General features: G+C 47.7%; 2 protein-coding genes across 17 annotated transcripts in view; one reads left to right on the forward strand and one right to left on the reverse strand.

Annotated features, from left to right (window-relative positions):
• Positions 1-18,358, forward strand: part of NCOR1 (nuclear receptor corepressor 1) — a 159,644-nt gene that overhangs the window by 131,012 nt on the left and 10,274 nt on the right. For 10 of the 16 annotated variants that reach the window (XM_042917444.1, XM_042917443.1, XM_042917445.1 and 7 more), the window contains 13 exons: positions 675-758; positions 1,244-1,500; positions 1,851-2,211; positions 4,238-4,465; positions 6,912-7,121; positions 7,600-7,749; positions 8,074-8,181; positions 11,005-11,170; positions 11,351-11,844; positions 14,562-14,690; positions 15,112-15,269; positions 15,419-15,642; positions 16,875-17,015. In XM_042917444.1, the coding sequence (XP_042773378.1) occupies positions 675-758; positions 1,244-1,500; positions 1,851-2,211; positions 4,238-4,465; positions 6,912-7,121; positions 7,600-7,749; positions 8,074-8,181; positions 11,005-11,170; positions 11,351-11,844; positions 14,562-14,690; positions 15,112-15,269; positions 15,419-15,642; positions 16,875-17,015 (2,710 nt within the window). The remainder of the gene's footprint in view (positions 1-674; positions 759-1,243; positions 1,501-1,850; positions 2,212-4,237; positions 4,466-6,911; positions 7,122-7,599; positions 7,750-8,073; positions 8,182-11,004; positions 11,171-11,350; positions 11,845-14,561; positions 14,691-15,111; positions 15,270-15,418; positions 15,643-16,874; positions 17,016-18,358) is intronic. The other 6 variants (XM_042917457.1, XM_042917459.1, XM_042917447.1 and 3 more) reach the window with 3 other exon arrangements.
• Positions 15,770-18,358, reverse strand: part of TTC19 (tetratricopeptide repeat domain 19) — a 45,291-nt gene continuing 42,702 nt past the window's right edge. The window contains exon 10 of the mRNA XM_042917461.1: positions 15,770-15,802. The gene's annotated coding sequence lies outside the window, so the exon portion shown is untranslated. The remainder of the gene's footprint in view (positions 15,803-18,358) is intronic.

The following is an 18,358-nucleotide window of genomic DNA, read 5'->3' on the forward strand; positions in this document are numbered from 1 at the left end:
GAGTGTTTCATGTTATTCTAGGTGAAATACTAAAAACAGGGTAAGGATTCTTCAATCTTAGAAGTCCTGTGCAATTTTCTAAGAGCTGGATTCTCTCTATATTAAAAAATTAAAAAACAAAAAACCTCACTTCCCTTCCTTTTAGGGTAAATGCATGTGATTATTTCCAGTCCTTGAGCCAATTTTTTTCTGATATGATGTGAAGCTTTTTAAGAGGTTATTTATAGCTCTTTCATTTTGATTTGCATATTTTCGTTCATGTATGTTGCCTGTGTATGAGGTGCCCATCTTTCATGTTTCCCTTTCTCAGAGGTCTAGTTCAGAGCTAGACAGTGGTCCTCAGCCTCTCTGTGCCCTCTCACCTGGAGAAAGAAGCATTGGGATTTTGCATTTAGCTTTGGAAGTGTCTTTCTTTCCTTTTTGATTTATAATAGATGTCTTCTGTGGTTATTTTCTATTTAGGAGAACATTTACAAAGGAACAAATGATGTCACATTGGGTACTTCCAACTTTTTTTTTTTTCCATGATACCCTCTGAATAGCTCACAAATTTAAGATGATCTCTCTCCATAAAGCTTTTATCAAAAAGTCTATACTCTATGGTCAGTATAAAGTATGTGAAAATTGAAATACACATCGTGTTTAATGCTTGAATTGCTTTCTTGCTTTGAAAGGGCTGATATGCCGAGCATTACCCAGGGGGAGCCCTCATTCTGACCTCAAAGAAAGGACTGTGCTGTCTGGTTCCATAATGCAGGGTAAACTCTTTGCTTGTTTTGGCTTTTTTATTCATGATGGCCTCATTGGCAAAGTACTTTGACATTAATGTGCAGCGCATGAAACCTGCTTTGCAAGTATTTTCCCTTTTGAAATATTAGATACTTGATGTCAGCTCTTCTGTTTCTGGGCTACATAGTTTATTTGAAAATGATAGTTGCCTAATCTTGGAGTATAGAGACATTTTTCTTATGTAAGAACCATTCTCTGAATGTGATAAACAAATGTATTAAATCTTGAACAACGCCCATAAAATGATGACTTATGAATATTTAAGGATGTGTTGTAAACAGAAAATTGATTAGAAACTGCAAGATGATAAGGTATTAAATTTTTTCAATAACGGTAAAATGTATGTAACAACATTTGCCATTTTAACAGTTTTTAAGCGTACAGCTCAGTGGCATTGCTGTGCGACCATTGGCATTATTTTAATAAGTATTTTTTCTTTAATTTTTTCTTGAAGGCACACCAAGAGCAACCACCGAAAGCTTTGAAGATGGTCTAAAATATCCGAAACAGATTAAAAGGGAGAGTCCTCCCATACGAGCATTTGAAGGCGCCATTACCAAAGGAAAACCATATGATGGTATTACCACCATCAAAGAAATGGGGCGTTCCATTCATGAGATTCCACGGCAAGATATTTTAACTCAGGAAAGCCGTAAAACTCCAGAGGTGGTCCAGAGCACAAGGCCAATCATTGAGGGTTCCATCTCCCAGGTAACTAGAACAGGGTTCTTTCTGTCAGCCATTCCGCTTCAGACTGTGATATTCATGGAGCATTTTAAAAAGCACGACTTAATAATCATAAGTAGTTCTCGTGAGGTCTGATGTCTTGGAGGTAAACGTGAAAGGTTTACGTATGCTTTATCATTCGTTTTCTCGTGTGTGTATTGTGGAGCGTGTGTCGCGAGAAGGCGCATAGCTCTGGATCGGTGAGCCTGTGACAGAGACGTCCACACAGACAGTAAGGGTCACCAGAACAAACTGTGGTTGCCGTGGGCCGTACTGACATGGGATGGAGGAGTCTTCAGCTGCCTTGGGCTACCTGTGCCGTTTGTTTCCTTTAGGGTACACCGATAAAGTTTGACAGCAACTCAGGTCAATCTGCCATCAAACACAACGTCAAGTCTTTAATCACGGGGCCTAACAAACTACCCCGTGGAATGCCTCCACTGGAAATTGTGCCAGAGAACATCAAAGTGGTAGAACGGGGGAAATATGAGGATGTGAAGGCAGGCGAGCCAGTGCGTTCCCGACATACATCGGTGGTAAGCTCTGGCCCCTCAGTTCTTAGGTCAACACTTCATGAAGCTCCCAAAGCACAACTGAGCCCAGGGATCTACGACGACAGCAGTGCCCGGCGGACGCCTGTGAGTTATCAGAGCACCATGTCCAGAGGCTCGCCTATGATGAACAGAACTTCGGATGGTGCGTTACTCTTCTGTCCTTGTCTGCTCATTTTTATTCGCGTTCCCCAAACCTCTGGCAGATAGTAAATGCTGAAGTGTTAGCTTTCGACTGTCACGAGATCTGTAGGTTGTGCTGGATGCGAGGGCTGTAGGGAAGGCTACCAGGTGAAAAGCTGATACAATTGCAGGTAAGATATCTAATATTTTAATCACGTGCACGGTATGCTGGAGTCCAGAAATGCTCTGGAATAAGTACGTTCTCAGAATGGATTTGCAGCTAACCCTACAAGGTTTTCTGGAAGTCAGTGTTGACAACTGCTCCGCGGCAGTCTGGCATGGCAGTTGAAAGCTTAGGCCACAGAGCAAGACTGCCTAGCCTCGAATTAAGGTTCTTCTTCCTGCACGGACTTGTATCGGTTACGTAACTTAACGTAATATTAAGGCTTCCCTTCCTGGACTGTTGTGAAGGCCAAAGGAACTAATGTGTCTGAAGACCTTTAAAAGGAAAGAATGAGTAGTGCTTGGCATGTATGAAGGACTCGATAAACGCAAACTGTTGTTATTGCCGGTATTGTTACTGTTGTCACTGTAACTCCATGCCTCTTGGGCTTTCTGCTGCCAGCGGGTACATGAGTAAGGTAAGAGGCATTGAGTTTTACCAGGCGGTCCCTGAAACGATCTGCGGACCTTAGCAATGTCCTCACTCATCATTTTAAGCTTCATTGCAATACGTATTTATCGAGGGCTCACGTGCAAGATCCTGGCTGGACACCGTGAGAGCTGTCGAGGTGAAGGGCTTTGTGCAGTGGGAGGAGGAGAAGAGAAGAGGGAAGAGTCTGCTGGGCAGTAGGACGGTGAATGCAGATCCTTCCAGTTTTGAAGGAGAATTGCCTCCCCCCCTGCCGCCCATTCCGAGGGAGAAGGCACTCTATGTTTGAGCAGGCTGGGGCTCAGAAGGGGACGTAATAAACCACCACGATTTCTTGGTGTCATCAGGCAGGTTTGTGTAATCATGGCTAAGTTGATATTATCAAAATATTAATAATTAGACGGTGGTGAGGACTGATCAGTGCCACTGATACACTCAGTGTAATGGTACACTGTATGTTCTGTGTGTTTTCAACAATTATTAAAAACAGTTGAGGGTGACGGCCACTGCGTGTTGGCATATGGTAAGCATCAGGGGGATAATCCAACCTCCGAATACTATTGTTTAAAAAGAGGAGGCTGAAGGAGGGAGGTGATTGATACTGGTGAGCTTGTAAGAAAGTCTTTGTGGAAGTAGAGAGCAAGGAAAAATAGTGTAACTTCAGGACTAGTGGGCCGCAAGGAGGCTGGGTGACGCAGGCAGAGAGGGGGTTGTGAGTTGATATACGTACGTGTGGGATCGAAAAGAATTTGCAATGTTAGAGTCATACAGAACACAAAAATCATTTATAATGGGACTTAAAGAGGAGTGTTGAACTTCATTTTTAATCTTAATATTAGGTGATAAAATGCTGGTGCTGTGATCCAAAAGGCGGTGGTCTCCAAATCTCAAAAGCTTCCACTAGTTCTTCCCATTTGTGTAAGATTAACTATTAAACGTTTGGTGGAAGCAGATAAAAATATAAATATCGTCTGTATTTGACTGGGTGAGAAATGGAGAAATACAGCTGACCCTTGAACAACACGGGTTTGAGCCGCGTGGGTCCACTTAGGTGGATTTTTTTTTTTTTAAGTAAATACAGTGCTCTCTGTAAATGTATCTTTCTCTTAGAATTTTCTTAACATTTTCTTTCCTCTAGCTTACCGTATCGTAAGAATATAGGGCATGACACATACAACACATAAGATGATGTGCTGATCCACTGAGGCTTCCAGCCGATAGTATAGTAGGCTGCTAGTTTATGGGGAGTCTGACGTTACGTATGAATTGTTGACTGTTGCAGGGGGCTGGGGCGCTTGGCGCCTCTAACCCTGCATTGTTCAAGGGTCAACTGTATAATCCTACTTCACAAGTTCTCTTAAGAAGTCGTGGGGTTGGCTTTTTTTTTTTTTTCCAGTTACCATCTCTTCTGGCAAGTCTACCAATCATGAAAGAAAATCGACACTGACCCCTACCCAGAGGGAAAGTATACCGGCGAAGTCTCCGGTGCCTGGGGTGGACCCGGTAGTAAGCCACAGCCCTTTTGATCCCCATCACAGGGGCGGCACCACGGGAGAGGTTTATCGGAGCCATCTTCCCACGCATTTGGATCCCGCCATGCCGTTTCACAGGGCTCTGGATCCTGGTAAGCACAGCGTGTGGTGAGGATGTGTGGCGAAGAAACGATGTACCTGTACGACTATTTAAGCTCCGTTTATTAAAGTGCAATACGCAGACTGTTGCATACGTTGTTAGTGTGCAGCTCACTGACCTTTCACACACTCCACACCCCCACGTTACCAGTTCTGAAATCCCAAAACGAAGGAGGACCGGCACCCATTACAGGACAGAAACAAGGAGGTATGGCATTTGGTTAAGCTGATTGAAAAGGTGGGCCCATGTGAAGGATTGTTTTTAAATGACACAGGCATACCTTAAACATCTGAATTCACGGTATAGACATTCATTCACCAGAATTCTGATCTCGGGCCAGGGTCCACCGATGAAACTGCACCCTTTTCTTTGCTACATAAACGATACTCACATTTCCGTGTTTGCTTTTTTAAGTGAAGCTGGAATTTAAAACCACTTGAAAGGAATCTCACTACAGAATCCTTTCAGGTTTTTTTTTTTTTTTGTCTTTTAAAATTATCTTGTCCATACGTGATTCAGCTTCTGTCTTGAGTCTTTCCAAAGCAGTTGACTTAGTTTCCAGAGAAACCACTTTTTGTTCTTCCCTCAACAACCTCCAGATTCTTTAAGTTACGTAATCACAGTGGCAGGTACGGCAGGAAGGAACTTTGGAACAGACAGACGGCCTCTGGCTGTGGGTGAACATACCTCTTGTAGGTGCAGGAGTCCGTCGGTTTTCTAGCGAGCAGTCTGTGCTGGGCTCAGGGTCATGTGCTCTACTGAGGGAAAGGAGCCCTGGCAGTGTGTCGGTGGCTGTCCTGATGCACCTGCTGGGCCAGCTGCACCCTGTCCTCCCCGCCCCCGGTGCCCGCTCCCCTCGCCCACCGACCCTGCCTCAAATGCGTTTTCTGCTCATCCTCTCCTCTCCCCTAAATTGCTCGCTTGTCACATCCTTCAGGTTGAAATTGGGACACAGACCACCTTTGTTTTACTGTGGTCCTTAGAGAAGAGATGTTCGTTACCAGTATGCCAGGATTTCTAAGTGTTAGTTTCACTTTCTAGTAGCGAGGTGCCTGTAGGAAATATTGTACCTTCTGAGGGTTGTATCAGTGCCATCAGGTCGTTTGTCACTTGAGAACACTTAAGTTTCAGAGGAGCCTACATTTAATTCTTCAGGGACTGTCTCCCAGAACTGAGGCAGGAGTTCCCACAGATTCCACTGACAGAATCACCCGGCTGGGAGTTCCGGGTGAAGAAAGGGGTGGCAAACATTCCAGAAAACTGGTTATTTGTTTTTCTGGGGAGAACGTGTCTATGTAAAATAGTTCACTCAAGTTTTCAGACAACGTTGAAGGTTTATACCTTAGTCCTTTCCTTTGTAGCAGTTTTATTTACTGGTTATTTTTGAGCTGGAGCTGGATTCTAAATATTTTGAGCATAGAGACTTTACCTTCTACTTTTTACCACACGTACCTACCCCTTCCTAGCATCTCGTGTCATGCTCTGACCTAGGCTAATCAGACTATGGCCAGGGGGCTAAATCCTGCTGCTGCCTGTTCGTGTAAATAAACACAGGCAGTTATTTGTTGATGCTTTGTCTGTGGCTGCTTTCATTCTGTCTGTGCAGCTACAGTGGGAAAGTTGAGTAGGTGGAACAGACCATACGGTCCACAAAACCTAATATATTTACCATCCGGCCTTTAAGTTTGCCGTTCTCTGCTCTCAACACATGGATTAATTAAATGCTTGTGGACTAATCCTCTTCAGCCCCAGGAAAGTGTGTTCACATATATTTCTGTTCGGTTGTGTTGAATGACTGGCACTACAAAAATAATTTCTCAAATGCAGCCCTTGAGACTTAGGTGAAAAATAAAAGTTACGTGGCAAAGATGGACAGTGAAACTAGTGGAGAAGTTTTTTAGCTCCTGTTCTACTTGGTAAACAGGTTCCCACTCCTATTGTGTCTAGTTTCTCCCCCTTTTCCATCACATCTGATTTGATTTATTTATAATTAAAAAGGGTTTTTTTTAATGTTTAATTTTGAGAGAGAGAGACAGAGAGACCGAGTACAAGCAGGGGAGGGGCAAAGAGCAAAGTAGACGCATAGTCTGAAGCAGGCTCCAGACTCTGAGCTGTCAGCACAGAGCCCAACGCGGGGCTCGAACTCACGGACCGCGAGATCATGACCTGAGTGGAAGTCGGACACTCAGCCGACTGGGCCACCCGGGCGCCCCTTTCACATCTGACTTTAGAATGCGTATATTCATACCGCTGATGTGTCGGGGTCTAAAATGAATCTCCCTTAATCCCTGTTCCGTTCCTACCCACGCCGAGTGAGGGCTGCACGCGCGTATTAGCTGGAGAGCGAGAGCCCCGCCTCTTTCTGTGGGTGATGTTCGGCATAGGAACCTCACGTGGACTCAGCCAGCTGAACACCTTTCTCTTGTTCTCTCCGCCAGCAGCTGCCGCTTACCTGTTTCAGAGACAGCTCTCACCAACCCCAGCTTACCCGAGTCAGTATCAGCTTTACGCAATGGAGAACACGAGACAGACAATCCTCAATGATTACATTACCTCACAGCAGATGCAGGTGAACCTGCGCCCAGATGTGGCCAGAGGCCTCTCCCCACGGGAGCAGCAGCTGGGTCTCCCGTACCCGGCAACGAGGGGTGTGTGTCTTTGCGTTTCGGTTTCACGAGTGTGTTATGTGTGCTGAGTATCGATGAGTATTTATTGAATGGATGATGGAAAGAATCAAGAGGCAGCCATATCCTTGTCCGTGTAGCTTTTAGGCCTTGAAGGCAAATGAAGAAGTGTGTCAGACGGGGTGTTTTGGTGAACACTGAACTAACTAAATGAAGTCATTGAGCTGGGTGTCTGAAATCATTGTGTTTTCAGTTTGCTGCCTCCCTCTGTAATCTGTTCGTGCTTTTAGGTTACCGGTATGGGGCACAGTATTTCACGGCCTTCTGTAGATTTAAAGACGGCCTTACAAAGTGATGATGATCTTGGCCATTTTTATTTATACCGTATAACAAAGCATCGCTGGGTTATAGAGATAAACCACATAAAATAGCCACATACAGTTCTGTATCTTTAGAAAGACTGATACTTGACATAGTTTTCTCGTGTTTGTCTTTTGAGCAGGAATCATTGACCTGACCAATATGCCTCCAGCAATTTTAGTGCCTCATCCAGGGGGAACAAGTACTCCACCCATGGACAGAATCACTTATATTCCTGGTACACAGATTACGTTCCCCCCCAGGCCATACAACTCTGCTTCTATGTCTCCAGGTGAGAGTCTGCAGCCCCCCCCCCCCCAACACACGACCACCGTGTTGACAGCACGGCCTTTGAAGGCATTTCGGGCGGTTGTCCCCCATTTGGTCTTTCACTTAAGATTTAGTAATAGTTCTATGCCGTTCTGTCACCAGTTACTCTAGAAACATCCTAAAAGCTCGTGTTGGGCTTTAGTTGTCATCCAAAACTCTTAACCTTCCCACACGTGGGATTTGGAGCGTTTTGGAAACCTTTCAGCCACTTGAGACTTCACACGTCGTTTGTACCTGACAGGCTGATGTTTTTGTCTTGAAGTGGCGGACTTGGCGTGTTTTACAGGACACTCAACGCACCTTGCGGCGGCCGCGAGTGCGGAGCGGGAGCGGGAGCGCGAGAAGGAGCGGGAGCGGATAGCCGCGGCGTCCTCGGACCTCTACCTGCGGTCGGGTGAGTGGCGTGGCTTTGTTCATTCCGCACCCGCTCCTGCCGTGGGGATGCCGAGGTCGTCTCACACACGGGGATCCTGAGACAGAAAGGGGTTTCAGGCCGTAAGTGAAGGACAGGTGAGAGCGCCATCGAGGTTTAAACGGTGCAGACGTGAATTTGGAACAGGAAGGTGACGTTTTCACGGGGAAGGCGTCATTTGGATCTGGCCCCCGGCAGTTGGCTCCGAAGATGCCGTGTGAAGACGCTGGACTCGTCGAGCTGGACTTGGAGGAAGAGTGGAAATACAGTTAGAAGGAGGGCTGGCGCTTGGAGAGGACAGGTGCTGCCATTCGGCAGGGAGGCAGGTGACACGAGGGGGCACGGACACAGGAGGGGCTTGAGGTGGATTAGAACCCCGGAGGGGGGCACGTGCTGTCACCAGAATAGCAAGGCCGCGACAGTCGCTCACAACGGCCTGGGATGTTTGGCCCTGGGAGAGGCCAGAAAGGAGCTGCTTGGGAAGAGTGCCTTTGAGGCGAACGGGAAGGACTCGGCAGTAACTGGATGCGGCGGGTGAGGAAGAGACGAGAAATGAGATCGGCCCTCACGTAAGATAGGGATTAACGAAAGTGAAGAGCAGAGGGGTTTTACCACGGGACACGCTTTGATGGTCTCTGGGACACGCGTTCTTATCTGTGGCATATCTGTCTTCTTGCGTTGGGCTCCATCAGTGAAATGAAACCACGTCCCATGTCCGTGTTGCCGGGTAGACAGATCTGGCGCTTAGGACAACGGACGGCTTGGACTTGGTGACCCGGGAGTCCCCCGTAAATGTTGAGACTCTGGCTCGGCTGAGCTCCCCAGGCGGCAAGCGTGCGGGGAGAGGAGTCGGTCTGTCCTTGGAGGTTACGGGGAGGGATGTTCCCGACGCGGGGCTGGTCAGAGAGGGCGGTGTGGAACTCCTGGTCGTGGGGAACAGACCCTTAAAATCGAAGTGGCGGCAGTATAGAGCGGGGGTCCAAAGCTGGTCCTCGTACTCGACTCAGTGACGTCATTCCTGGGGATTTATCTTGAACAGTTCCGCGCTTGCAAAGCCTAAAGACCTGTAGCTGCGGTCTGCTGTCCGCAGATAGGCGGGAATCACCGCGTCTGACCACAGGAAGTGCTGTAACGCATAGCGAGGTAGCACCCGAGTACCGATCCTACACTGGCCACGTACAAACGTGAAACGCATTTAATTAAAGCGTCACTGCGGTAGGAACTAGATTTTGAAAATGCTCGTGATCCCACTAACGGATAACACGCAGACTCGAGACGAGAGACACCATTTCTCCCACCAGACACTTGAACGGTTTGTGAGTATTCTGTGTCGGTGTGACTAAAGACACGCTGACTCTCACGTGTCATCAGGTGGCAGCGTAAATAGGAATAGTCTTGGCCGAGATACAGAAATTTAAATCGCAGGCCCTCTCCTAGGAATGGAGAAGTGCTGGTGGAAGCTGATGTATGGTTGGAAGGGAGAAAATTGCTGAAGAGGTGCGGCCGGGCGGTACCTGCTGTGGGGACAGGGACACACGGTAAAACTGCCGGCGCCTCTGAGGGCGGAGAACGGAGGCGGCGCAGAAGGGAGTGAAGAGCGAGGGAGTCTGAGCTCTTCCCAGCGAGCCGTGCGGCACAGAGTCCAAGTTGTGGCTTCGTCCGGGGAGAGCTGAGGTCAAGCGAATAAGAACAGCTCAGCTGCTGGAGGAGGTGGTTAGCGGAGCTGATTTGGGGGGGGCGGTGTGAGTGATCACGTGTCCACAGAGAGAACGTGTCCCCGGGGAGAGCTGTGGCTGAGTGAAGCCGCCTCGGACCCTGGGGTGGTGGCAGCTCTCATCACGTGTGCCGTCCTCGTCACGATGTTTAGACGGCGGCGCCGAATGGGAGTTTGGAAACGGTAAACACGCCGGAGTTTGAGGAAAACTCTGAGAGATGAGCTTACCTGATTTTTGTTAACGTTTATTTGTTTTGAGAGCGAGAGAGCGAGAGCGCACGCGCGCACAGATGCTGGAGGGGCAGAGAGAGAGAATCCCAGGGAGGCTTAATGGCTGTCACCTCGGAATCCGACTGGGGGGGGCTCGATCTCACAAACCGCGAGCTCATGACCTGAGCCGAAATCAAGTGTCAGACGCCTAACTGAGCCACCCAGGTGCCCCCCGATTTGTATGAGCACAGCTGACCCTATACTCAGGTGAGGGGCACTGACCCCCCACGCAGCGGGGGAAAATCCAAGTGTAACTTTGACTCCCCCCAAACTGCCAGTCGCCTACTATTTATTGCCTGGAAACCTGACCGCTAATATAAATAGTTGATGACCCATATTTTGTATGCATGTCTCATATATATGTCCTTACAATAAAGTGAGCTAGAGAAAAGAAATTGATGAGAAAATGATAAGAGAAAACACAGTTATGGTACTGTACTGTATTTAAAAAAAAAAAAAAAAAAATACCCAGGTAGGTGGCCCGGTGCAGTTGAAATCCCTGTTGTTCAAGGATCAACTGTACTTCACTGTTGGTGTCATTTTTGTTTCTGTCAGGAATCACAGAAATGAAAGCGCCAGTAAATGAGAGTGGATGTTTTTCTCTCGAGCTACGAGCGTGGTTTTATTACATCTCTGTTGAGAAACTCGTGTGGAACATGAGAAAGGCCAAAGGGCGGGCCGTCAAGTTTCTTAACGTTTTCTCTTGTCGGGAATAACTAAGAAAGGAACGGTCCCTAAATGTGGCTGTCTCTAGGTTCTTCCTCGGGGCTTGTCGTCCCTTCCCTCTTCTTTGTTTTATTTTATTTTTTTGGCCTTCACAGGCTCCGAACAGCCGGGCCGACCTGGCAGCCACGGGTATGTCCGCTCCCCGTCCCCTTCGGTGAGAGCTCAGGAGCCCATGTTGCAGCAGAGACCCAGCGTTTTCCAGGGAACCAACGGAACCAGTGTAATCACACCTTTGGATCCAAGCGCTCAGCTGCGAATCATGTGAGTCTCCCGGACACGTTCGGACCAAGGACAAACAGACGGTCTCTCGCGTAGCGCGCACTTTTAGATCGGTGGCCGCCCGACACGTCTTGGTGTGCGGTGGACCCCGCCGCCTCCCCAGCGCGCCCCCGGTAGAGCCCGCCCTTCACGGAGCTGTGTGTGGTTTGCTTCTGTTCGCAGGCCGCTGCCCGCCGGGGGCCCGTCGATAAGCCAGGGCCTGCCGGCCTCCCGCTACAGCACCGCTGCGGACGCCTTGGCCGCCCTCGTGGACGCCGCAGCCTCTGCCCCCCAGATGGAGGTTTCCAAAACGAAAGAGAGTAAGCATGAAGCTTCCAGGTTAGAAGAAACTTTGAGAAGCAGGTCAGCCGCAGTTAGTGAGCAGCAGCAGCTAGAGCAGAAAAGCCTGGAGGCGGAGAAGAGATCTGTTCAGTGTCTGTACACCTCGGCCGCCTTTCCAAGTGGCAAGCCCCAGCCTCACTCTTCGGTAGTTTACTCAGAGGCTGGGAAAGATAAAGGGCCTCCTCCAAAATCCAGATATGAGGAAGAGCTAAGGACCCGAGGGAAGACTACCATTACCGCAGCTAACTTCATAGACGTGATCATCACCCGGCAAATTGCCTCGGACAAGGATGCGAGGGAACGTGGCTCTCAAAGTTCAGACTCTTCTAGTAGCTGTATGTATCTTCATCTGAGTTTTGCAATGTGATATCTGAGTAAAGAATTACTTTCTTCTCTAGGTAAAGCAGAGCTATACGGTAGAAGGAAAATCCTGACCTTGCTCATAATTGTCATGAAAGGGTGTGGTGGGTTTACAGGTGCAAAATGTCTGTCCTGCTGTTCGTCATGTTTATTTAAACTTCAGCTTCTGAAGTATGCCTGTCCAGGTGTTTTCCATGAGAACCCCGTGCCTTTGGAAAGGTAAAGCTGGCAAGTAGGACAGAGCTCACTAACATTTTCAGGCATCTGAAAGATGACACATGTGTCGTCAAGCTCTGGGCTACGAAGGCCCCTTCAGGGGCGTCTTCTAGGATGTGGTTCGGTATTCAAGTCGATACCCCACAGCCTCTTGTATCCTTTTGCTGAGATACAGAGTTTTAAAAAGTGACACCACCGTCTTACTGGTAATTGGTATTTACATCACATGTGTCTTGCAAGTCGGATTTACAAACAACGTTTTTCATATATTTATTGGTCATTTTTATTCCTCCTTTACGCACAGCCTCATATTCTGTGCTCGTTTTCTCAAATTGTTCTCACGTGTCTCTTTTAACTTGTATTTTACTTCCGGTGTAAACATACAGCGTTCTGTTAGCTTCAGGCATGCGATGTAGCGATGCGACGCTTCTGTACTGTTACTCTGTGTGCCTCACGATTAGTGTGCTCTTGATCCTTGTCACCGATTTCCCCCATCCCCCACCCCCTCCCTGCCGGTTGGATTTTGATCAAATCTGGTTCGTCGTTTTGACATCTACCCTCTAAGTCCGTAAGGGTTCACAAATCTACAGTGAGATGCTGGAAAAGTTACTTTGAATTTATTCTTAACAGCTGCCTAAATTCTGTATGGAATTCCTGAAGGAAGCAGCAGGTATTTAAGCGACTGTCAGCTAATGCTTGCCGTAACTTAACCACACGCAGTCCTGTCTCTGCTGTTTCCATTAACGAAACTGAACAGAGTTGGAGATTTCGTGTGCACCAGCATGTGACGTGTAATTCTTTTTACCCCGTGCCTAATTATAATTTGTTTGGGTAAAAATCTGCCCCACGGCTGAGGTTTTTGGGGAGAAGGGGGCAGCTGGATAGTCTGTTGTATAGACAGCAAACTTCTGTTGGCCTGGGATTATGAAGATCTGCAAAATTGGTATTACACGTGCAGAAACTTGCTCCCTGGGGAAGATCTGTGGTTCCAGGACCGGGATCCAGCCTGTGGCTTACTGAAAGCGGTGGCACGTGGTTCGCTAGTCGCTGGATAGCCCCTCTTCTCAGGTGGCATGACAGAGCAGACCTTGCTCGAGGAGTCTGGCCTTCAGAAGGTCTGAAGATAGAGAACCTGTCTTCTTTTCTGACTGGGTTATCCCTGGGTAAATGGCTGGCATGAAGCCGACAGGCTATTTACAGGTACCCTGTATGCTTTTCACTTTTTCTCTTCAGAGCGTCCTTCCCCCTGCAGGTGAAGCACTGTGCCTCCATCTTCACCTGGCGGCTTCCAGAGGGGTGTGTGCACAGTGTAGCATTAGTCTATCGACTGTATATCGGACGTGGTGAGCAGATTCAGGATGCCGGGTGTTTAAACAGTGATGAATGCCAGGGGCTCCAGAAGTTGCAAAGTAGTATAAATGACTTCGAAAATAGTGATTTATTTTAGTTCCCGAAAGCTCATTTCCATCCCAGTTGTCAGGTTCCCGTTCTCCCGAGTGTACTAGAACCTAGCCAGTCGCAACCCGCGTGGCCTGGTGAAGGGGGAGGACGAAAGGGCCGTTCAGTTGAGTCCTGGAGGATCGTAGGTGGGAGCTTGGCAACAGAGTTCATTCCGAACTTCTACACCTGTGTCCGGGACCCACTGGCTGATCCCGGCAGTCATAGACCCTTTGGGCCTCTGACAGTGTTCTCGGATTCTTTGCTACAGCCCATAGATGCAAAGAGCACTCTAAAGTCAGAAGGTTCCGCAACAGAAGGTCACACGTGCCTCTCCTGTCCTTCTGAGGCCATGGCGAGACTGGGAACGGGTGCCTGGACCCTCACCGCACTGACCCTGTTTTTCTGGGAATGGCTACCCAGAGGGGGCCTTCTCTGACGTGGGCGTCCTTTCTGCCAGGAGAGTGCATTTGCTACTTTTCAGACATTCCCTGCCATTTCTGTGTGTTTTCACGTGTAACAGTGCCAAGAAGTTATTTGGAGTAATACTTTTTGTCAGCGGTACTCCAGTGATTTGAGAAAATCATTATATAATGTTACTTAATCTGTAGCTTTAAAAGCATCCTGGTAACGAAGCCACTGTGTAGCCTGAAAGTTCTAAGAGCTCGTTGTCCCACAGAACTGTAATTCTCAGAAGCAGTGAACCGTTGGGATCTCCCCTCTGAGAAAGGTCCTTCCTGGGGTTCTTCTGCTCCCAGGAGAACGTCACACATCTATCCTCTGCCTCCCCGCCCGAAGGTCTCAGAGGCCACACGGTTTCAGGAACCCTGTGTCCCACAGAGACCAGGGACTCTGAGGGAGCACTTGCGGACCTTTGAAACCAATGCATTGAGCTTGTTGGTTGTTATCACTAACCTGGGTGCCACTGAACGTTTCTGAGAATAAAAACCAAAAATATGCGAGTAGATTTGAAGAATTTGGACTTCTGAAACTTCTCGTCGGATTAGTTTTAAAGTAAGATTCTTTCCTTTTCTTAAAGTATCTTCTCATCGGTATGAAGCGCCTGGCGATGCTATTGAGGTGATCAGTCCTGCCAGCTCGCCAGCGCCGCCCCAGGAGAAGCTACAGGCCTATCAGCCGGAGGTGGTGAAGGCAAACCAAGCAGAAAGTAGGTACTTTTTAGCCACCGGTTTACCTGTTTGCACATCTGCAGGTGTCATTTGCTTCCGATCATCTGCCCAGACCGTGTGCAGGAATAACTGGTTTTGTTGTTTTCGTTTTAGAGTAGTCTTTATGGCTGTAGAACCCTTTAAGACTGCACCAGTGGAAAATTATTTTGAAGTTTTTATCGAGTTCTCTTTTGTTCATATTTAACGATACAGAAAATAGCTGATATTTTGTCCACTCGTGCTCTCACGGTTTGTACTAGTCCTGATAAGCATTTTTTCCTCCAAAATTAAGATCGTGAATTCTGTTTAGCGATAGCACCGTGTCCCTCCCATGTGTCCCTGAGTTATGTTTAATCTGATAGTGAGTGACAGGCAGGGGTGTTCCCTGAGTAGGACATCTACCTGTCTGCCCTCCACTAGGTGAAGCCAGCAGACCATACGAAGGACCATTACATCACTACCGACCCCAGCAGGAATCCCTGTCTCCACAGCAGCAGCTGCCCCCCTCTTCACAGGCCGACGGGGTGGGGCAAGTGCCCAGGACCCACCGACTGATCACACTCGCTGATCACATCTGTGTAAGTTCTTCTGTTAATTTTTCTGTTTTTGATCGTGCGGGAGGCACATTTCACAGAGAGTCACAGAAGAGATGTCCAGGTTTTTTAATGCTGCATTTTTGGGCAAGTACTCCGTGGGTTTAACCAGTTCCTTCTCTCCTCATTCACAGCAAATCATCACACAAGATTTTGCTAGAAATCAAGTTTCCTCACAGCCTCCCCAGCAGCCTCCCACTTCTACATTCCAAAATTCACCATCTGCTTTGGTGTCCACACCTGTGAGGACTAAAACATCAAATCGTTACAGCCCAGAATCCCAGTCTCAGTCTGTCCACCATCAAAGACCAGGTCCAAGGGTCTCTCCAGAAAATCTTGTGGACAAATCCAGGGGAAGGTATGTTTTGTTTTTCTTTCAAGTTTATTTATATTGAGAGAGAGAGAGAGAGAGGCAGGCGTGCAATTGTGGGAGGGGCAGAGAGAGAATCCCAAGCAGGCTCCAAGCTGTCAGCAGAGTCTGATGCGTTGCTCAGTCTCATAAACTGGGAGATCAGGACCTGAGCCGAAATCAAGAGTCAGAAGCTTAACGGACTGAGCCACCCAGCCGCCCCAGTATGGTTTTTATTTCAAATTGTATGTACGTTTCTGAAGAGTAAAGCAATTTGAATAGATCTACAAGGTAGGGGATTAATTTTGTACACCTAAAGTTTATTCACTCTCACTCCTTGGGAAGTACAAATGAGGGTTTTTCCTGTCTGTTCTTAAAATGTTCACTGCCCGAGCAGTTGGTACTGTATCTTTTTAATGTATATTCAAAAGTCAGGTTCTTCATCTTTCATGGAAGGGAGGTGATAGACAGTTTCAAGTTTGACAAATCAAGAAAAGTGTAAGATTATTTAGTTTAGAGGTAACCACCAAGGAACCAAAAGAAAAATGGTGAAAAATGGCCACCTGTTTGGATGGGGTTGACTGGGAAAGGAAAGGACAGGTCGTGTACGTATATACTAATTACACTTAAAGGTCACAGGTAGCTCTTAATATGTACAGTCACTAAGCCAAAGCCTTGTTTTGGTCTAAACAGTATGTTTATATCACGTGATCTTTACCAATGTGGTATCCGGAGGAAGAACATGAAACCGCAGAGAATCGCGCAGCCCTAGCAGGGGGCAGCTAGAGCCTGTCTTGACTCACCTGATGGGGTGCTCAGGGTTCAGTTTAGTTCTCTGGTCCTTTCTCTTTTAACTTCACGGGGAAAGACCTGTTCAGTGTTGACTGACTCAGAGAGAGAGGTCAAAGCCTGGAGGGCTCACCGGAGTAACAAGGGCAGGATGGTGGGGTGTGATACCGAAGCACACGATGACCTTGACCTCCCTCGGAGCATCGGCCGCTGCCTGTCCCGGGTTGTCATGTGCCACCAGTGCACGTGTACGGATAAAGCAGCGCCAACAGACTTTTTGATAACCCGGTATATAGTGAAGATCTGAGGCAACTTTTTTTCTGATAGAAGCTAGCAACTTTTATTCCTTTCTCCTGAATGACGTAATGAGTGAACCGGTTTCAAACCGTCTAGGGTGATTTGTAGGCGGGCCCCAGGAGCACAATCTAATATTTTATATGTTACAATACCAGGCCTGGAAAATCCCCAGAGAGGAGTCACGTCTCTTCTGAGTCCTACGAGCCCATCTCCCCACCCCAGGTTCCAGTCGTGCATGAGAAACAGGACAGTGTACTGCTCCTGTCTCAGAGAGGGGCGGAGCCTGCAGAGCAGAGGTGAGGAGCAGGAGCGTGTCCCGGCTGGCGGCTCCCGTGTCAGAGCGTGCGTGTGTCCTGTGCCTTTTCTCCCCTCCGGGTTACGTGTCAGGATAGGACTCTCCAAGGACCACGAAGTCTCTTTCCCTGGTGATCTAATTCCAGTGGATTTTAGTGAAAAAGTCACATTTAAATAGGTTACAGGAAAAAAGTGTTCACTATTCTTGAAATCAAGCCTTTCTAGATCTTTTTTAAAAAAGCCTTTTCTGTCCACGTGGTCGGCTGTTCGGCTGTCGATCGAAGCCGAAGTGCTTGAGTGTTTATCGTGCACCAGGCCTTGTGGACTCCACGTGGAAGGGAAGTCCTAACAAGCACCTTTGCTGAACTGCTTTACGGACTTTTTCTTCCCTATTTCTGACCCCGACCCAGCCCCTGTGAATTACTTGGGTTTTATTTCCGTTTGCATTAGACACCTTTGGTTTGGCCCCTGCCTGGTCCACTTCCACCAGAGTGATTTGTCTAAAACTCATGGAATCAAGCTCTAAGCCAGTAGGCCGGCACCGGAGTTCCTTCATGAGCAGGTTCATGCTGCTCGTCTGGTTTCCTGCCGCTTCCCCCTCACACCACACTCTTGTGTCCGTGTCAAGCTGCTTACGGTCCCCTGAATTCCTTTCAGTCCCTACGTATGCTGTTTCCTTGGTGTAGAAGAACACTCCCGTGATGCCTCTGGAGGTAAATCTAGGAGGTGCCCATGGTCAGATAGAGGGCGGGTCCAGCTCTAAACCAAGGTCTCACTCCAAACTGCTAGTGCATTTCTTAAACAATGTGTTCTAAGTTATTTATGGTTTATATTCATGGGCAAGCAAATAGATGTTGGTACCTTTCAACGAAATGAGGAGAATCTGTTTTTAGAAAGGGGCTGACGTTCAATTTAATTGTATATTTACGCTTTCCCTTCAGTTTGTGACTTTTTTGAGGACAGGGGCCACATCCTGCCCATTTTCTATCACATATCTGTCTCTCTTTGGCATATGGCAGGTATTCTTATGTTTGAATGATGAATGATTCCACCCGGCCAGATTAGGTGATCAGCAGCCTTCCGTTTGTTCTTTGCTGTCATCTCCAGCTCTAGCTAGATCATCGTGGTTAAAGGAAATTTGGTTCTTTAAGATGTGTTAGTATAGGAAGCTGCAGATGATTGCGAAACCCTTTACATGAGACTCAGCTCATCTGGTGGGAGGCGTGAAATGATTTTAACAGAGGCAGTTTTATTTCTACATTGTGGCTCTTCTGTTGAAGGCCCCAGGTTTTGATTGCTTAGGTATGAGCTCTTGCTGTTTTATAGGCAAGTCGTGCTATTAGTT

Source organism: Panthera leo, chromosome E1 (genome assembly GCF_018350215.1).
Source record: "Panthera leo isolate Ple1 chromosome E1, P.leo_Ple1_pat1.1, whole genome shotgun sequence".
Classification (NCBI taxonomy): Eukaryota; Metazoa; Chordata; class Mammalia; order Carnivora; family Felidae; genus Panthera; species Panthera leo.